Genomic DNA, 16438 nt, shown 5'->3' on the forward strand with positions numbered 1-16438 from the left:
ATCGAAACGGTTACGGATGTCTGCTAATGGTGTGTGATATTGGAAAAATACGGTGCTGTGGTTGATAATTTTTTTAGCTATTCTATGATAAGTGCGATTGAAAGAATAAACGAATGTCATTGAATTCAATTAAAAAAAAAATATATGTTTTATGCTGCTGATTCATGCTGTTTAGCTTGACTTACATATGCAGAAGTAACAGAAACGCAGGTTCGCTTCGTTTGTTAGATTTCGTCTAATTGGTTTAATCGAAATAAAGCATGAGGTTATGTGCCCTAGTACAAAATTTGGCTAACCTCTAAATGAGTAAGTCTAGGTTTAACTAGGTTCAAAACTGTTCCAATTTGTAGGTTATATCGTTCAAATCAGTACAAAATTTGGCTAACCTCTAAATGAGTAAGTCTAGGTTTAACTAGGTTCAAAACTGTTCCAATTTGTAGGTCATATCTTTCAAATCAGCTATGAAAATGAAATGAATGAAAATATCAAAACATTTCACTGATTTAATACGCAAAAGATCACAAGGTCGAAGTTTATCTATCCAAAACCAAAAATCAAAAGGTATTTTTACATAGAGAACAAGTAAACATTTTCACATACATTCACAGAGATACTTTTAGGCAAATATTCCAATTTCAATCTTTTATTTGACTTGTATACTCATCACAAGTTTCGTGCTTGAGAAAAGTATCGCATAGCATGTTTAATACAATAAATATTTTTTAAATTGGTTAAAATAGGGGACGATATAAAGGTCAAGGCGAGTTGAAAGTTTTGTCAATCATGATCACATAAACGATTACCTCACCGTTCTAATGTAAAGTATTTTATCTTTTGTTTTTTTTTGCTGGAACCCAACACCTTTCGTTATGCAGTCGTCAACGTGGTTTTACTAGATCATGAGAATCGCACAATCTTTAGACTGTTGTTTTCGGTAGCGATAGGCTTAACTTTTAGTCCGAGTGCGTCAGCCGACGGAAACACATCATGGAGGTGAACGTTTTCTTATTGACGGTGATAGTTGTGATACTAGGTGTTATTTATTATTGGTTAACGAAACATCATGACTACTTTCGCGAGAAACCAATACCTTCTTTGGCAGCATGGCCTTTATTCGGTAGCACAGCTGACATAATGCTAAGGAAGTGCACCGTTACCGATTACGTTAAGCTGGTTTACAACAAGTTCTCGAGTGTAAAGTAGGCCACGAACTTATTACCAGTTAGTTAAAATAATATTGATGACATGGTTTTGCTTGCAGAGTGTTCGGCCTGTTCGACAACAACGCTCGGGTATTTGTTATTCGAGATCTAGATCTCATAAAGCAGATTGCGATTAAGGATTTTGATCACTTCGTCGATCGACGCCCAATATTCGGAATCTGCGACAAGGACAATCCAAACGTGCTTTTCAATAAAGCCCTAGTGATGTTAACTGGTCAAAAGTGGCGAGATATGAGGGCTACTTTGAGTCCGGCTTTCACAGGTAGCAAAATGCGTGCGATGTTCGGACTGATTACGGAATACAGCGACCGCATGATTCAGATTCTGCGGACAGAAGTCAACAACGAGAAAGGATGTAGCGAACACGACATGAAGGATTTGTTCTCGAGAATTGCATCCGATATAATTGCGACATGTGCTTTTGGGATACAAGTAGAATCAGTGAAGGAAAGCAGAAACGAGTTTTTTATGATGGGTAAGGCAATGATGAATCTGTTTCGAACATCGGTGATGTTTCGAGTACTGGCATATTCTTGGTTTCCTGGAGTAATGCAAAATTTGGGAATCGATGTTATTGATAGAGAGCAAATAAATTACTTTTCAAATATGATCAGAAAAACGGTAAAAAATCGAGAAACTCACGACATTGTTCGTCCGGACATGATTCATCTGTTGATGCTAGCGAAGAAGGGTGCTCTAAAGGATCAACGCGAAACAGTGAAAACTGTTGAAGGATTTGCCACGGCAGAAGAATCAACAGTTGGAACAGTTTCGGTCACAAAAACTCTAACGGATGCTGAGTTCACTGCACAGTGTCTGATATTTTTCATAGCTGGATTCGAGGGCATATCGACGGCAATGGTCATCATGGCGTACCAACTGGCAATGAACTCCACAGTTCAACAAAAACTTTATGAAGAAATTGCTGCGACATGTAAACAATTGAAAGGAGAGGAACTTTCATACGATATTCTACAAGCGATGAAGTACATGGATATGGTTGCATCGGAAACACTTCGACTGATGCCTAATCCATTTGCGGACCGACTGTGCGTAAAAGATTACTCTGTGGACGATGGAAAAGGACTTAAATTTACTATCGACAAAGGTACATGTGTATGGATTCCAATACATGGAATTCATCAGGACCCTAAATACTACCCAAATCCGGAGAAGTTTGATCCGGAGCGATTTAGCGAAGCGAATCGAGAAAAGATCAACAAAACCGCATATATGCCGTTCGGGATTGGCCCACGAAATTGCATTGGGTCTCGGTTTGCGCTAATGGAAGTGAAGGCAATAATGTACCAGTTGTTGCTGAATTTCCGCATCGAACGAACAGAACAGACTCAGATACCGCTTAAGATTGGCAAAGGCCTCGTACCATCAATCACAACGCATCTGAAACTTGTGCTTCGTAAGCAAATTTAGCCAACTTCGACCCGGTGCTTAGTGAAGAGAATTGCAAAAATAATATTATGGTACTATTCAGTTATTACCTAAGAATTAAGTTTTTTTTTAAGTTGCCCTTAATAGACTCAATCGATTATTAAAGCGTACATTGGACTTATTATAAGTTTTCTTTAAGTTGAAATCTGATCACATCGTTACTAAAAATAAAAATTTCTATATATAACTGTATAATTCTACGCATTATATTTAGAGCTGAATCAAAAGCTCGAAAATTCAGATATTCTTGCTCTGTTGGTTAATAACAAACTATTTACTACTGTGGGCAAAAATAAGTAAGACATTGTTCATAATTTCAAAATTCTCTATGTATTCTTCCAAATCTATTTCGTCCCTTTCAAAGTAATCCCCTCCGACCACAATACACTTGTGACAACGTTTTTCCAATCTTCGAAACAGTTGTTAATGTCAATTTCCGGAATATTCTTCAATGCGCGTAACGATTCACGTTTGATGTCTTCAATTGACTCAAAACGGTTTCCCCGGAGCGGTCGTTTGAGTTTGCTGAATAGATAGAAGTCACACGGAGCTAAATCTTGAGCACCAATTCCTTGATTTTTTTGACATGTTCATCATCAGTTGATGTAGATGGCCGTCCTGGACGTGGTTCGTCGTCAACGCGTTCTCGACCATTTTTGAACAACTTTACCTATCAAAAACACTTGCTAGCGACATAAAGAGTGTATCGAAAATAAGCTAGCCACAAATTTTTCTTTCAAATTATGATAAAAAACGATATTTTATTCAAACTAAAAATTGATCCTTTATTGTACGAGGTTAAACTTGAGCATAATGAAAACCGAATGAAATTTATGTTATTTCTTCATGAATTTTCAAACTTTTGATCGAACGCTCTTCATCAAGTTCCGGACAAGTGTTGCATAGCATTTTTTGGACGCTTAAGCCCAAATTTTTTTTGAACTCCTGCATATTCTCAGTTGCCTCACCAGTCTTCTGGAAAACCCTCTTCACGATTGCCCAGTAACGTTCGATGGGTCGAAGTTGAGAGCAATTTGGGGAATTGTTATTTTTCTCAATGAAATTTATACCCTCTTCCGCAAGCCAATTGAGAGTGGTTTTGGCATAGTGAGCCGACGCTAATTCCGGCCAAAATAGTGGAGGTGTACTAAGCTTCTTATGTAAAGGCAGCAATCTCTTCTGAAGACACTAAGATGGATAGATTTCTGCCTTTATAGTTGCTATTGCAACTATAGATGGATAGATTTCTGCCTTTATAGGAACATATTGCTTGCCATACCAGTACTTTTCGACCGAATTTCTCCACTTGAATCGACCTATCCGCATCGCTCACATACTCCCCAACGACGACAGTAAAATATTGTGGACCTGGAAGGGTTTTTGAGTCCTCCTTTACATAAGTCTCATCGTTCATCAAAACGCATGCATCCGGACACTGCAAAAGATGCGAATACAATTCCCGGGCCCTAGTTACTGTTCGCTACTTCTGTTCTACACTTTTTTTTCGAGATTTTCTGCTTCTTGTAGGTCTTCAGGTGATTTCGCCTCGTGCCACGCTGGATCATTCCGACACTTGTTCCTGCTTTTTTGGCCAAATCACGTATTGACATTGATTTGTTCTTCATGATTAAAGATACCACTTTCTGGTCCAGTTTCGGGTTGAAAGAACCGGATTTTCTGCCTCTTCCTGGTAGCTCATCCAAAGAATAATGTTCCCCAAACTTATTAATGATGGTTTTAACACTGACATGATGAATTCCAAACCGCTTCGCCAATTTTCGCCTAGTAATACCCTTCTCACTGCGCCATGTGCCCAAAACCTTAATTTTCACTGCCTTCTCAATACGCGACATTTTGAAAACGCACAATTTCAACCGCACAAACAAGTAAACTAACGAAAGCTGACAGCCAAACGCACAGCATGCTGTGATCTGAGCAATAAAAACCATCACAAATACATGCGTACAACACAAATGTATGTGGATAGCTTATTTTCGATACACTCCCTACAATTATCACCGAGGGCATTTTGCAACATTCTGAATGTTTCGGAACCAGGAATTTGATTCCCCACACAAAGTTTATTGCAACTTATTTGTTGGATAATAGACGCAGAGAAAACACTAATGAATATTTTGATGTGACACTTGGCACAGATGTCACTGACAGTCATACCAGCTTAGAAAAAAATATTTCGACGAATAAGGTTTCTGCGCGAAATATAATTCGAAAGTCTTACTACTTTTGGCCCACAGTAGTAGATATCGAGACTAATAAAACAGCATTGTATCAGTGTTGTGAACTGGTTGAAGACCAAGTGTTTCACCGCAAAATAATAAACTATATAGAAACAATGCAATAAATTTGTACACTATTTTACATGGGATTGCACATAACCTAACAATTTTTTAAATAATTGATCATCTATTCAAGAAAGGTGCATGGTGTTCGCAAGAGCTTGTTATAAAAAATAGAACCAATTTATTTTGGTGGAGATGTAATGACGCCTTTTTCATATACGTTTGAAAAATAAATCGATGTAATTCCCATTTCGGAGATTTTTAAGTAGTTTGAAAACCCCACTAATTTGATTATTTTGAGACCAGTTGCAAGATTACGTTTATATTTTGCAAAGTCACTTGAATGACGGTCAGAAATTACCAACACTTATTACTCAGTAATTCCAGAAAAGAAAATCAGATCAGAGAACAACTGATTAGTAGTCGATGGCAGATCATAAGGCCTCTCGTTTAGAAGTAAGTTAGTGAAAATTGTTTCAACCATTTCTATGAAATCGATGTGAGTTCCATTTCAGTGTCTTTTAAGACTACTTCTGATGCTCCCGGAATCGAAAATCAGGGATTATTTCTTTATACATTAATATATAAAATAAATAATAGTGGCCTTAGGTAATTTACAGCTTAAAGGAGCTCCACGACTATTCACCGACGACACAGCTTTGTTCTATCTTGACAGTGACATCAATACTATTATTAACTCAATGGAAAGTGAATTAAGAATTCTTGATCAATATTTTAATGCGAACTTATTATCATTGAATGCCACAAAGACTAAGTATATGATTTTCAGTTGTATAAGGAAAACCATACCAACGCATAATCATCCCCAGCTCAGATACAATATCATTGGAAAAGTTAACTGTTTCAAGTATTTGGGTATATATTTTGATCCCACATTGACCTGTACTCACCACGTAAAGTTTGTTGCAAAGCGTTTGTTGTGGCGTCGTGCTGTGGTATTTTATAGAGAGTCAAGTCATTTGTTCTCCAGCGTATCGTATTGAACTTTTATTTTTCTTACAACTGAATGGTTTGTTCAGAATTATTCATGTACATGTAATAATTTTGGATATAGCAAGCAAATAAACAATTGATGGAAATATAAAAAAATGGTGTTATAATTAAATATCCAAGTATCTCAAGAACAGCAGCTGAAATTTCGAATATATCTGTAAATTGTTTTAGCTATAAATTCTTCATTTTTCAAAAGGCACGGATGAGATAGCCATCAATCTGTAGGTTTTAATAATTTTTTTGGTTCATTTAGAAATTATCGAGAAAAAAATTTATTAGAGTGCCCTATTGATTCTCTACAACTTCTCCCTGGACGCCATTTTTGTACGATGAACGGTTTCCGAATTACAACGAGACCCGTAAACTGTTTTAGCTGTAACTTCTTCATTTCTCAAAAAGCACGGATGAGATAGCCATCAATCTGTAGGTTTTAATAACAGCTTTAAAATAAAAATTATCAAAAAAAAAAAATTAAAACCATGCTTTGTTTTTATTTAACTTTCTCGGATTATTTTGTAATTATCGAGAAAAAAAATCAAAATTATTTTTCAGTGTATATTTTTTTTAGAGTGCCCAATCGATTCCCTGCAACTTCTTCCTGAACTCCATTTTTGTACAATTAATGGTTTCCGAGTTACAACGATTTGAAAAAGGCAATTTTTGTGAAATGCAAAAATACATACGCCCTTTTCAAAAATCAGTCGTGAGTCGAATTGACCTCTCCATCGGTTCAAAACTTATGGTTTGCCATACTGAAGCCATGTGTAAAGTTCCATCCAAATCGGAAAAGGTCGATTCAGATTTTGTCACTTTTTTGTCTACTCATTCCTGGAATTGCTCACACGGAAATTCTATGTCAAGGTGAACCGCTCACGTAAAGGATACACGCCACAGGCCGAAATGTGCAGAGATACCAGTGGTAACCTTCTCACGAACGAACGTGAGGTGATCGACAGGTGGAAGCAGTACTATGACGAGCATCTGAATGGCGAAGCACAAGCTACAGAGAACGACACAGGAATCAATCTGGGTGCACGCTCAGCCGACGACAGATTCCCAGTACCTGATCTGTAGGAGATAAGTGAGGAGATTGGCAAGCTGAGGAACAACAAAGCCGCGGGCAGTGACCAGTTACCAGGCGAGCTACTCAAACATGGAGGAGAGGCACTGGTTAGAGCGCTGCACTGGATGATTTCTAAGATTTGGGAGGAGGAGATTCTACCGCAGGAATGGATGGATGGAGTGGTATGTCCCGTCTACAAAAAGGGGGATAAGCTGGATTGTTGCAATTGCCGCGCAATCACATTGCTCAACGCCGTCTACAAGGTACTCTCCCAAATCCTTTGCCGTCGTCTATCACCAATAGCTAAGGAATTCGTAGGGCCGTACCAAGCGGGATTTACTGGAGCCCGCGCCACTACGGATCACATATTCGCGATAAGACAAGTACTCCAGAAGTGTCGTGGATACAATGTACCCACGCATCACCTTTTTATTGACTTCAAAGCGGTATACGACACAATCGATCGTGAACAGCGATAGAGTGATGTGCTACGTCCAAGTATCTGGGACGCTCTCGAGTCCCTTCGAATCTCGGATAGGTCTACGGCAAGGTGATGGACTCTCTTGTATCTTGTTCAATATTGCCTTGGGAGATGTGATTCGAAGAGCGAGGATCGACACGAGTGGCACGATCTTCCGAAAGTCCGGACAACATTTTGGCTTTGCTGACGATATTGAAATTGTAACACGTATCCTTGAGAAGATGACGGAAACGGCGTATCGGACTGGCCATAAATGCGTCAAAAACAAAATACATGAGAGGAAGAGGCTCTAGAGAAGAAACACTACGCCTTCCACCACGAATATTAATAGACGGTGACGATATCGAGGTGGTTGACGAGGTTGTGTATTTGGGCTCACTGGTGATCGCCGACAATGACACCAGTAGAGAAATTCAGAGACGTATTTTGGCAGGCAATCGTGCGTACTTTGGACACAGAAAAACCCTTCGATCGAGAAAAATACGCCACCGCACGAAATTGACCATCAACAAAACGCTCATTAGACCGGTTGTTCTCTATGGCCACGAGACCTGGACTTTGTTGGCAGAGGACCATCGCGCCCTCAGTGTTTTTGAAAGAAATGTACTGAGAACCATCTATGGCGGAGTGCAGATGGAAGACGGAACGTGGAGAACCACCTATCGTACGGACAGCTAAAATCGAACGTCTACGATGGGCTGGACATGTCATAAGGATGTCGAACGATAGCCCAGTGAAAATGGTTCTTGAATCTAATCCGACTGGTACAAGAAGAAGAGGAGCGCAGCATAGCGTAGCTATTAAATTGTGGATCCCTTAAAAGGAATTTTTTTTCTGGGATCACCCTTTATGTTGATAATGTATTGCACATAAAAGCATAAATAAATGGAATCTCAGTGGATTTTTGTATCAAAATTAGATTTGTATTTTTAGTGTTTTATTGGCCAGTGTATATTTATTTCTTTTTTTCTGCTGAGACTAGTTGCGTCCACTACACCCAAACCTCCATTTACGTAACTTATATATGTATATATGTATTAATATACGTACGCATGTGTGCAAATATTTGTATTTTCTAATACATATAAATATTGGTGAAGTAAAAGCGATCATTTATATGTACAAATATATACACATATACGCAAACGAGTGAGTGTGTAAGCATACATACATACATATATAAGGTTCGTAAATGGAGGTTTGGGTGTACAAGGGGGCTTGAAATTGAAGCTTTTTGGTAAGTGGTGGGAAAAATGTTCGGCAAACCAGATAATACACTGATATTAATCAGTAATTTACAGCAAAAACAATTAGAAAGGATTGTTTTCAAACAGTTTTTATCAGAATATTCATTTTTCTTTTCTTCACTTGGTAAAAGTGAATAAATATTATTTGTTTCCTTGATGGCAATGAGCTTAGTAAATGAGCCGAATGCACATTTTCAAATAGGCTACCGATTTCTCTTAAAATAATTACGATAACTGCGACAAAATGCGTTCGAAATCCCAAAATAATTTCACAAGAGATTCTATTTGTGTCCCGAACACATGTTCTTATGTGTAATGTACTTAAAGGAGCTACAAATCGGTCATGGTTCCACTCTTTTCCAAATCTCACTTTAATTTTTCGGCATTCGAATCTAACCTTAATACGACTAGTTTCTCATGTTCAGTGTTGAACAATACGTTGAAAAAAAAGGAACTTTTAAATATAAAGGGTAATTTGACGGCAAAGGAATTTTTTTCCTTTACCCCTAAACTTATGCTAGGTATACATCGTGCATGTTTATACATTCGTTTGTCATTCGATCACTTACTTTACCCCTCGAATTGGTTCGAATAGCGTCACTGCGATGATCGTTGGATTCCATTCTTCGCGAAGCATTCTTCATCTAATAAATTAATCATATCTCGTTGGGTAGCAGCAATTGGAGAGTGCTGGGATATGGCTCATCACATACATATAAGACTATGGTTTTAATACACGGGGAAACATCTTAATTTTCTTGTTTTAAAGACAGCCCGAACGATCATCGCGAATTAAGCCTCGACGATTATCGCTGCATGAATATTCGTTTCTCATTCACCTCAAGTCGTTCGGAGGTTTGTTTTTTTTTTGCGAATAACAACTGCAAGGTCTTCATGCGAGCAAGAAGCGGCGTCGGCTTCGTTTGCACCCGAATGTACGGACAAGTCCGAAAATCAGCGCGATTGTTGAACAAAGGAGAAGGGAAGCGAACAATGATCATCGGCGTTCTTTGCATTTTTGATATTCAAGCAACATTGTACCCATTTTGACTAATTTTACTTTTCGTCTTTGACTCATAAGTGCGTAGCAGTTTATGTTGAACTGCTACCGCGACCTGAAGGCTCAACATTACGTCTACCTAGCGGTTTATGTTGAGCCGTCAGATCGCGGTAGCAGTTCAACATAAACTGCTACGCACTGATGAGTCAAAAACGAAACGTAATATTAGTTTTACATATAAATTCGGTTGAATTCGATCGCGCGTTTGAGGTTGAAAGAAATCGAACATGTTATAACTATAAACTATTTTGAATATAAATCATAGAACATCAAAATCAATTTAAGATCGACAATCTTAGCCTTACTTACTTCTTTCAATTAAACAAAACCTGTTTTAATCCATCTAGAGGTGTAATGATGCTTTTCTCATGTATAATATTGTGGTATTCTATTAAAAAAAACTCTTCGATTTTTGAAAGAAACCAAGGGATTGTTTGTGTATTAACTAGTGTAACATACAGAATGAAACAGTGCTTTGCTCGCGTAGGTCATCCTTAAAAAAACGAAGTGGGTTCACTATTATATGTACTTCCTGCACCGGTACCCGAGAACCGGTATAATCAAAGTCGGTTCGTACGGCCAACAACTAACATGACGTACAAACTCTACTAGTTTTTATTCAAATTTTGAAGATTTTGTACAATTTTGTCAATGACGATTTTAATTTTTGTTGTATCCGAAAATAGGCAGTAATTTTTGGTAGGACCATAAGACCCCAAGATTGGGAATAACGGTTCTAAGTTCAGTTTACAATATGTTTTTATTATTTTTATTAGTTTTGAGACCAGTTTACATAAACCGACTTCTTTTGAACCGAGACCCGGAGGGCCGATTGTCTTGACAAGCTGAGCAAATGTCTGTGTGTGTGTGTGTGTGTGTGTGTGTGTGTGTGTGTGTGTGTGTGTGTGTGTGTGTGTGTGTGTGTGTGTGTGTGTGTGTGTGTGTGTGTGTGTGTGTGTGTGTGTGTGTGTGTGTGTGTGTGTGTGTGTGTGTGTGTGAAAAATATTGTCACACACTTCTATCGGAGATAGCTCAACCGATTTTCACGAACTTAGATTCAAATGAAAGATCTCATGGTATAATACAAAGCACCTGAATTTTATTTGGATCCGGCTTCCGGTTTCGGAATTACAGGGTGATATGAACCAAAAATGTGAAAAAAATGCATTAAAAATGTGAAAATTATTTCACTCAATTTTCTTAGAGATAGCTGAACCGATTTTCTCAAACTTATATTCAAATGAAAGATCTTATAGTCCCATACAATATTCCTGAATATCATTTAGATTCATATAAAAAGTTTTATGGTCCTATACAAAGTTCCGGAATTTATTTGGATCCAACTTCCGGTTCCGAAATTACAGGGTGATATGCATAAAAATGTGAAAATAATGCACCAAAAATGTGAAAATAATGTGACTCACTTTTCTCGGAGATGGAAGTTCTTAAGATGCCATAAGAATATCCCAATTTTCATTCGGATCAAACCCCTGGTTCCGGAGATAGGGTGCTCAGTATGAAAACGTCAATTTCAGAAACACTTTGTTCATAAGATATCTCTTTGTATTGGCCGGAAGTACCGGCAATAATAATCAAATATGATAAAATCGAGCTCACTTCACTTTCTCACATATGATTGAACAGATTTTCACTAATTCAAATTCAAATGTAGTATATCAAAGTAGTAGTATTATGCAACAGAAATCTTTAAAACTATTTTCTGAACTTTTTTAAATTATAGTATTTCGGGGAATTTCTGCTGTAATATACAGGAGAAAATGAAAATGAGAAAGGCATCATTACACTGCTAGTTGGATTAAACAGGGTTTTTTTCGCCGGTTTAAGTGACGGTGTACAATATTGAACATACTTTACCCTGTAACTCCGGAACCATAAATCGGATTCGGATGAAATTCAGGAATTCCGTATGCGACCGTGAGACCTTTCATTTGAATCTAAGTTTGAGGAATTCGGTCAAATCATCTCTGAGAAAAGCAAGTGAGATTCATTTTCGAATATATGACCACTATTTCCGGTGCTTCCGGAACCAGGATAGCCGAAATCAGTTTGTTTAGTTGCCTACTGATAATGGCTATCGATTTGTGTAGTTTTGAGACCAGTTTAGAATTTTTTTACGTTCTTTGTTTCGCCAACTTAAGTGACGGTGTACAATATAGAACACATTTTACTCTTAAACTCCGGAACCGGAAATTGGACCCGTATGAAATTCAGGAATTCCGTATGGGACCGGAAGACCTTTAATTTGAATTTGAAGTTTGTCAAAATCGGTTCAGCCATCTCCGAGAAAACTTAGTGAGATTATTGGACATATACACATACACACACATACACACACACACACACAGAGAGAGAGAGAGAGAAAGATAGAGACATTTCTCAGCTCGATGAACAGAATCGAATGGTATATGACACTTTTTACTAGTCGGTTTTACTAGTCGTTTTTTTTAAGTGATTGCATAACCTTTCTATATGAGAAGTACCATATTCTTAGCCTTTGACTAGGAATATTCGTTTTAATCGGTTAACTCAAAGTTAGGATCTAATACATTTTAAGGATAAATTACCACCTCCGAAAACAGTCAGTATTCAGTCCGTCTGATGTATATACCTAATGCCTACCGAAATCCCATTTGATCCATTCAAACATTCGTCCAATCCATTCGCTGATAAAAAAGAGGGGTTAATAAAGACTTAACTCCCAGCCATCGTGAAACACACGAGCATTAGTTCGGAGCGTCTTACTCAGAGTGACTGGTAGTCTGTGGAGTGGAGTGGTATGTCCCGTCTACAAAAAGGGGGATAAGCTGGATTGTTGCAATTGCCGCGCAATCACATTGCTCAACGCCGTCTACAAGGTACTCTCCCAAATCCTTTGCCGTCGTCTATCACCAATAGCTAAGGAATTCGTAGGGCCGTACCAAGCGGGATTTACTGGAGCCCGCGCCACTACGGATCACATATTCGCGATAAGACAAGTACTCCAGAAGTGTCGTGGATACAATGTACCCACGCATCACCTTTTTATTGACTTCAAAGCGGTATACGACACAATCGATCGTGAACAGCGATAGAGTGATGTGCTACGTCCAAGTATCTGGGACGCTCTCGAGTCCCTTCGAATCTCGGATAGGTCTACGGCAAGGTGATGGACTCTCTTGTATCTTGTTCAATATTGCCTTGGGAGATGTGATTCGAAGAGCGAGGATCGACACGAGTGGCACGATCTTCCGAAAGTCCGGACAACATTTTGGCTTTGCTGACGATATTGAAATTGTAACACGTATCCTTGAGAAGATGACGGAAACGGCGTATCGGACTGGCCATAAATGCGTCAAAAACAAAATACATGAGAGGAAGAGGCTCTAGAGAAGAAACACTACGCCTTCCACCACGAATATTAATAGACGGTGACGATATCGAGGTGGTTGACGAGGTTGTGTATTTGGGCTCACTGGTGATCGCCGACAATGACACCAGTAGAGAAATTCAGAGACGTATTTTGGCAGGCAATCGTGCGTACTTTGGACACAGAAAAACCCTTCGATCGAGAAAAATACGCCACCGCACGAAATTGACCATCAACAAAACGCTCATTAGACCGGTTGTTCTCTATGGCCACGAGACCTGGACTTTGTTGGCAGAGGACCATCGCGCCCTCAGTGTTTTTGAAAGAAATGTACTGAGAACCATCTATGGCGGAGTGCAGATGGAAGACGGAACGTGGAGAACCACCTATCGTACGGACAGCTAAAATCGAACGTCTACGATGGGCTGGACATGTCATAAGGATGTCGAACGATAGCCCAGTGAAAATGGTTCTTGAATCTAATCCGACTGGTACAAGAAGAAGAGGAGCGCAGCATAGCGTAGCTATTAAATTGTGGATCCCTTAAAAGGAATTTTTTTTCTGGGATCACCCTTTATGTTGATAATGTATTGCACATAAAAGCATAAATAAATGGAATCTCAGTGGATTTTTGTATCAAAATTAGATTTGTATTTTTAGTGTTTTATTGGCCAGTGTATATTTATTTATTTTTTTCTGCTGAGACTAGTTGCGTCCACTACACCCAAACCTCCATTTACGTAACTTATATATGTATATATGTATTAATATACGTACGCATGTGTGCAAATATTTGTATTTTCTAATACATATAAATATTGGTGAAGTAAAAGCGATCATTTATATGTACAAATATATACACATATACGCAAACGAGTGAGTGTGTAAGCATACATACATACATATATAAGGTTCGTAAATGGAGGTTTGGGTGTACAAGGGGGCTTGAAATTGAAGCTTTTTGGTAAGTGGTGGGAAAAATGTTCGGCAAACCAGATAATACACTGATATTAATCAGTAATTTACAGCAAAAACAATTAGAAAGGATTGTTTTCAAACAGTTTTTATCAGAATATTCATTTTTCTTTTCTTCACTTGGTAAAAGTGAATAAATATTATTTGTTTCCTTGATGGCAATGAGCTTAGTAAATGAGCCGAATGCACATTTTCAAATAGGCTACCGATTTCTCTTAAAATAATTACGATAACTGCGACAAAATGCGTTCGAAATCCCAAAATAATTTCACAAGAGATTCTATTTGTGTCCCGAACACATGTTCTTATGTGTAATGTACTTAAAGGAGCTACAAATCGGTCATGGTTCCACTCTTTTCCAAATCTCACTTTAATTTTTCGGCATTCGAATCTAACCTTAATACGACTAGTTTCTCATGTTCAGTGTTGAACAATACGTTGAAAAAAAAAGGAACTTTTAAATATAAAGGGTAATTTGACGGCAAAGGAATTTTTTTCCTTTACCCCTAAACTTATGCTAGGTATACATCGTGCATGTTTATACATTCGTTTGTCATTCGATCACTTACTTTACCCCTCGAATTGGTTCGAATAGCGTCACTGCGATGATCGTTGGATTCCATTCTTCGCGAAGCATTCTTCATCTAATAAATTAATCATATCTCGTTGGGTAGCAGCAATTGGAGAGTGCTGGGATATGGCTCATCACATACATATAAGACTATGGTTTTAATACACGGGGAAACATCTTAATTTTCTTGTTTTAAAGACAGCCCGAACGATCATCGCGAATTAAGCCTCGACGATTATCGCTGCATGAATATTCGTTTCTCATTCACCTCAAGTCGTTCGGAGGTTTGTTTTTTTTTTGCGAATAACAACTGCAAGGTCTTCATGCGAGCAAGAAGCGGCGTCGGCTTCGTTTGCACCCGAATGTACGGACAAGTCCGAAAATCAGCGCGATTGTTGAACAAAGGAGAAGGGAAGCGAACAATGATCATCGGCGTTCTTTGCATTTTTGATATTCAAGCAACATTGTACCCATTTTGACTAATTTTACTTTTCGTCTTTGACTCATAAGTGCGTAGCAGTTTATGTTGAACTGCTACCGCGACCTGAAGGCTCAACATTACGTCTACCTAGCGGTTTATGTTGAGCCGTCAGATCGCGGTAGCAGTTCAACATAAACTGCTACGCACTGATGAGTCAAAAACGAAACGTAATATTAGTTTTACATACAGGGTGATTTTTTAAGAGCTTGAGAACTTTTTTAAACAATAAAACGCATAAAATTTGCAAAATCTCATCGGTTCTTTATTTTAAACGTTAGATTGGTACATGACATTTACTTTTTGAAGATAATTTCATTTAAATGTTGACCGCGGCTGCGTCTTAGGTGGTCCATTCGGAAAGTCCAATTTTGGGCAACTTTTTCGAGCATTTCGGCCGGAATAGCCCGAATTTCTTCGGAAATGTTGTCTTCCAAAGCTGGAATAGTTACTGGCTTATTTCTGTAGACTTTAGACTTGACGTAGCCCCACAAAAAATAGTCTAAAGGCGTCAAATCGCATGATCTTGGTGGCCAACTTACCGGTCCATTTCTTGAGATGAATTGTTCTCCGAAGTTTTCCCTCAAAATGGCCATAGAATCGCGAGCTGTGTGGCATGTAGCGCCATCTTGTTGAAACCACATGTCAACCAAGTTCAGTTCTTCCATTTTTGGCAACAAAAAGTTTGTTAGCATCGAACGATAGCGATCGCCATTCACTGTAACGTTGCGTCCAACAGCATCTTTGAAAAAATACGGTCCAATGATTCCACCAGCGTACAAACCACACCAAACAGTGCATTTTTCGGGATGCATGGGCAGTTCTTGAACGGCTTCTGGTTGCTCTTCACTCCAAATGCGGCAATTTTGCTTATTTACGTAGCCATTCAACCAGAAATGAGCCTCATCGCTGAACAAAATTTGTCGATAAAAAAGCGGATTTTCCGAATGGACCACCTAAGACGCAGCCGCGGTCAACATTTAAATGAAATTATCTTCAAAAAGTAAATGTCATGTACCAATCTAACGTTTAAAATAAAGAACCGATGAGATTTTGCAAATTTTATGCGTTTTATTGTTTAAAAAAGTTCTCAAGCTCTTAAAAAATCACCCTATATAAATTCGGTTGAATTCGATCGCGCGTTTGAGGTTGAAAGAAATCGAACATGTTATAACTATAAACTATTTTGAATATAAATCATAGAACATCA

The 16438-nt window shown here is 38.3% G+C and overlaps 2 protein-coding genes across 3 annotated transcripts in view; one reads left to right on the forward strand and one right to left on the reverse strand.

The window, feature by feature from the left end:
- Positions 1-16438, reverse strand: part of LOC131437314 (sodium-dependent transporter bedraggled) — a 279011-nt gene that overhangs the window by 61715 nt on the left and 200858 nt on the right. The gene's annotated exons all lie outside the window — the stretch shown is intronic.
- On the forward strand, positions 938-6420 carry LOC131437334 (probable cytochrome P450 9f2). Its single transcript, XM_058606607.1, has 2 exons — positions 938-1199; positions 1262-6420. Exons 1-2 carry the CDS (start codon positions 988-990, stop codon positions 2652-2654), a joined length of 1605 nt encoding a protein of 534 aa, XP_058462590.1. The 5' UTR covers positions 938-987; the 3' UTR covers positions 2655-6420.

This window comes from Malaya genurostris, chromosome 3 (assembly GCF_030247185.1).
Source record: "Malaya genurostris strain Urasoe2022 chromosome 3, Malgen_1.1, whole genome shotgun sequence".
Taxonomy (NCBI): domain Eukaryota; kingdom Metazoa; phylum Arthropoda; class Insecta; order Diptera; family Culicidae; genus Malaya; species Malaya genurostris.

What these genes read in the sequence shown, in the direction of transcription:
- LOC131437334 (XM_058606607.1), top strand. Translation starts at nt 988, where the DNA reads ATGGAGGTGAACGTTTTCTTATTGACGGTGATAGTTGTGATACTAGGT. An exon ending in AACAAGTTCTCGAGTGTAAA is followed by an intron (nt 1,200 to 1,261) that starts GTAGGCCACGAA and finishes TTTTGCTTGCAG; the next exon opens with AGTGTTCGGCCTGTTCGACA.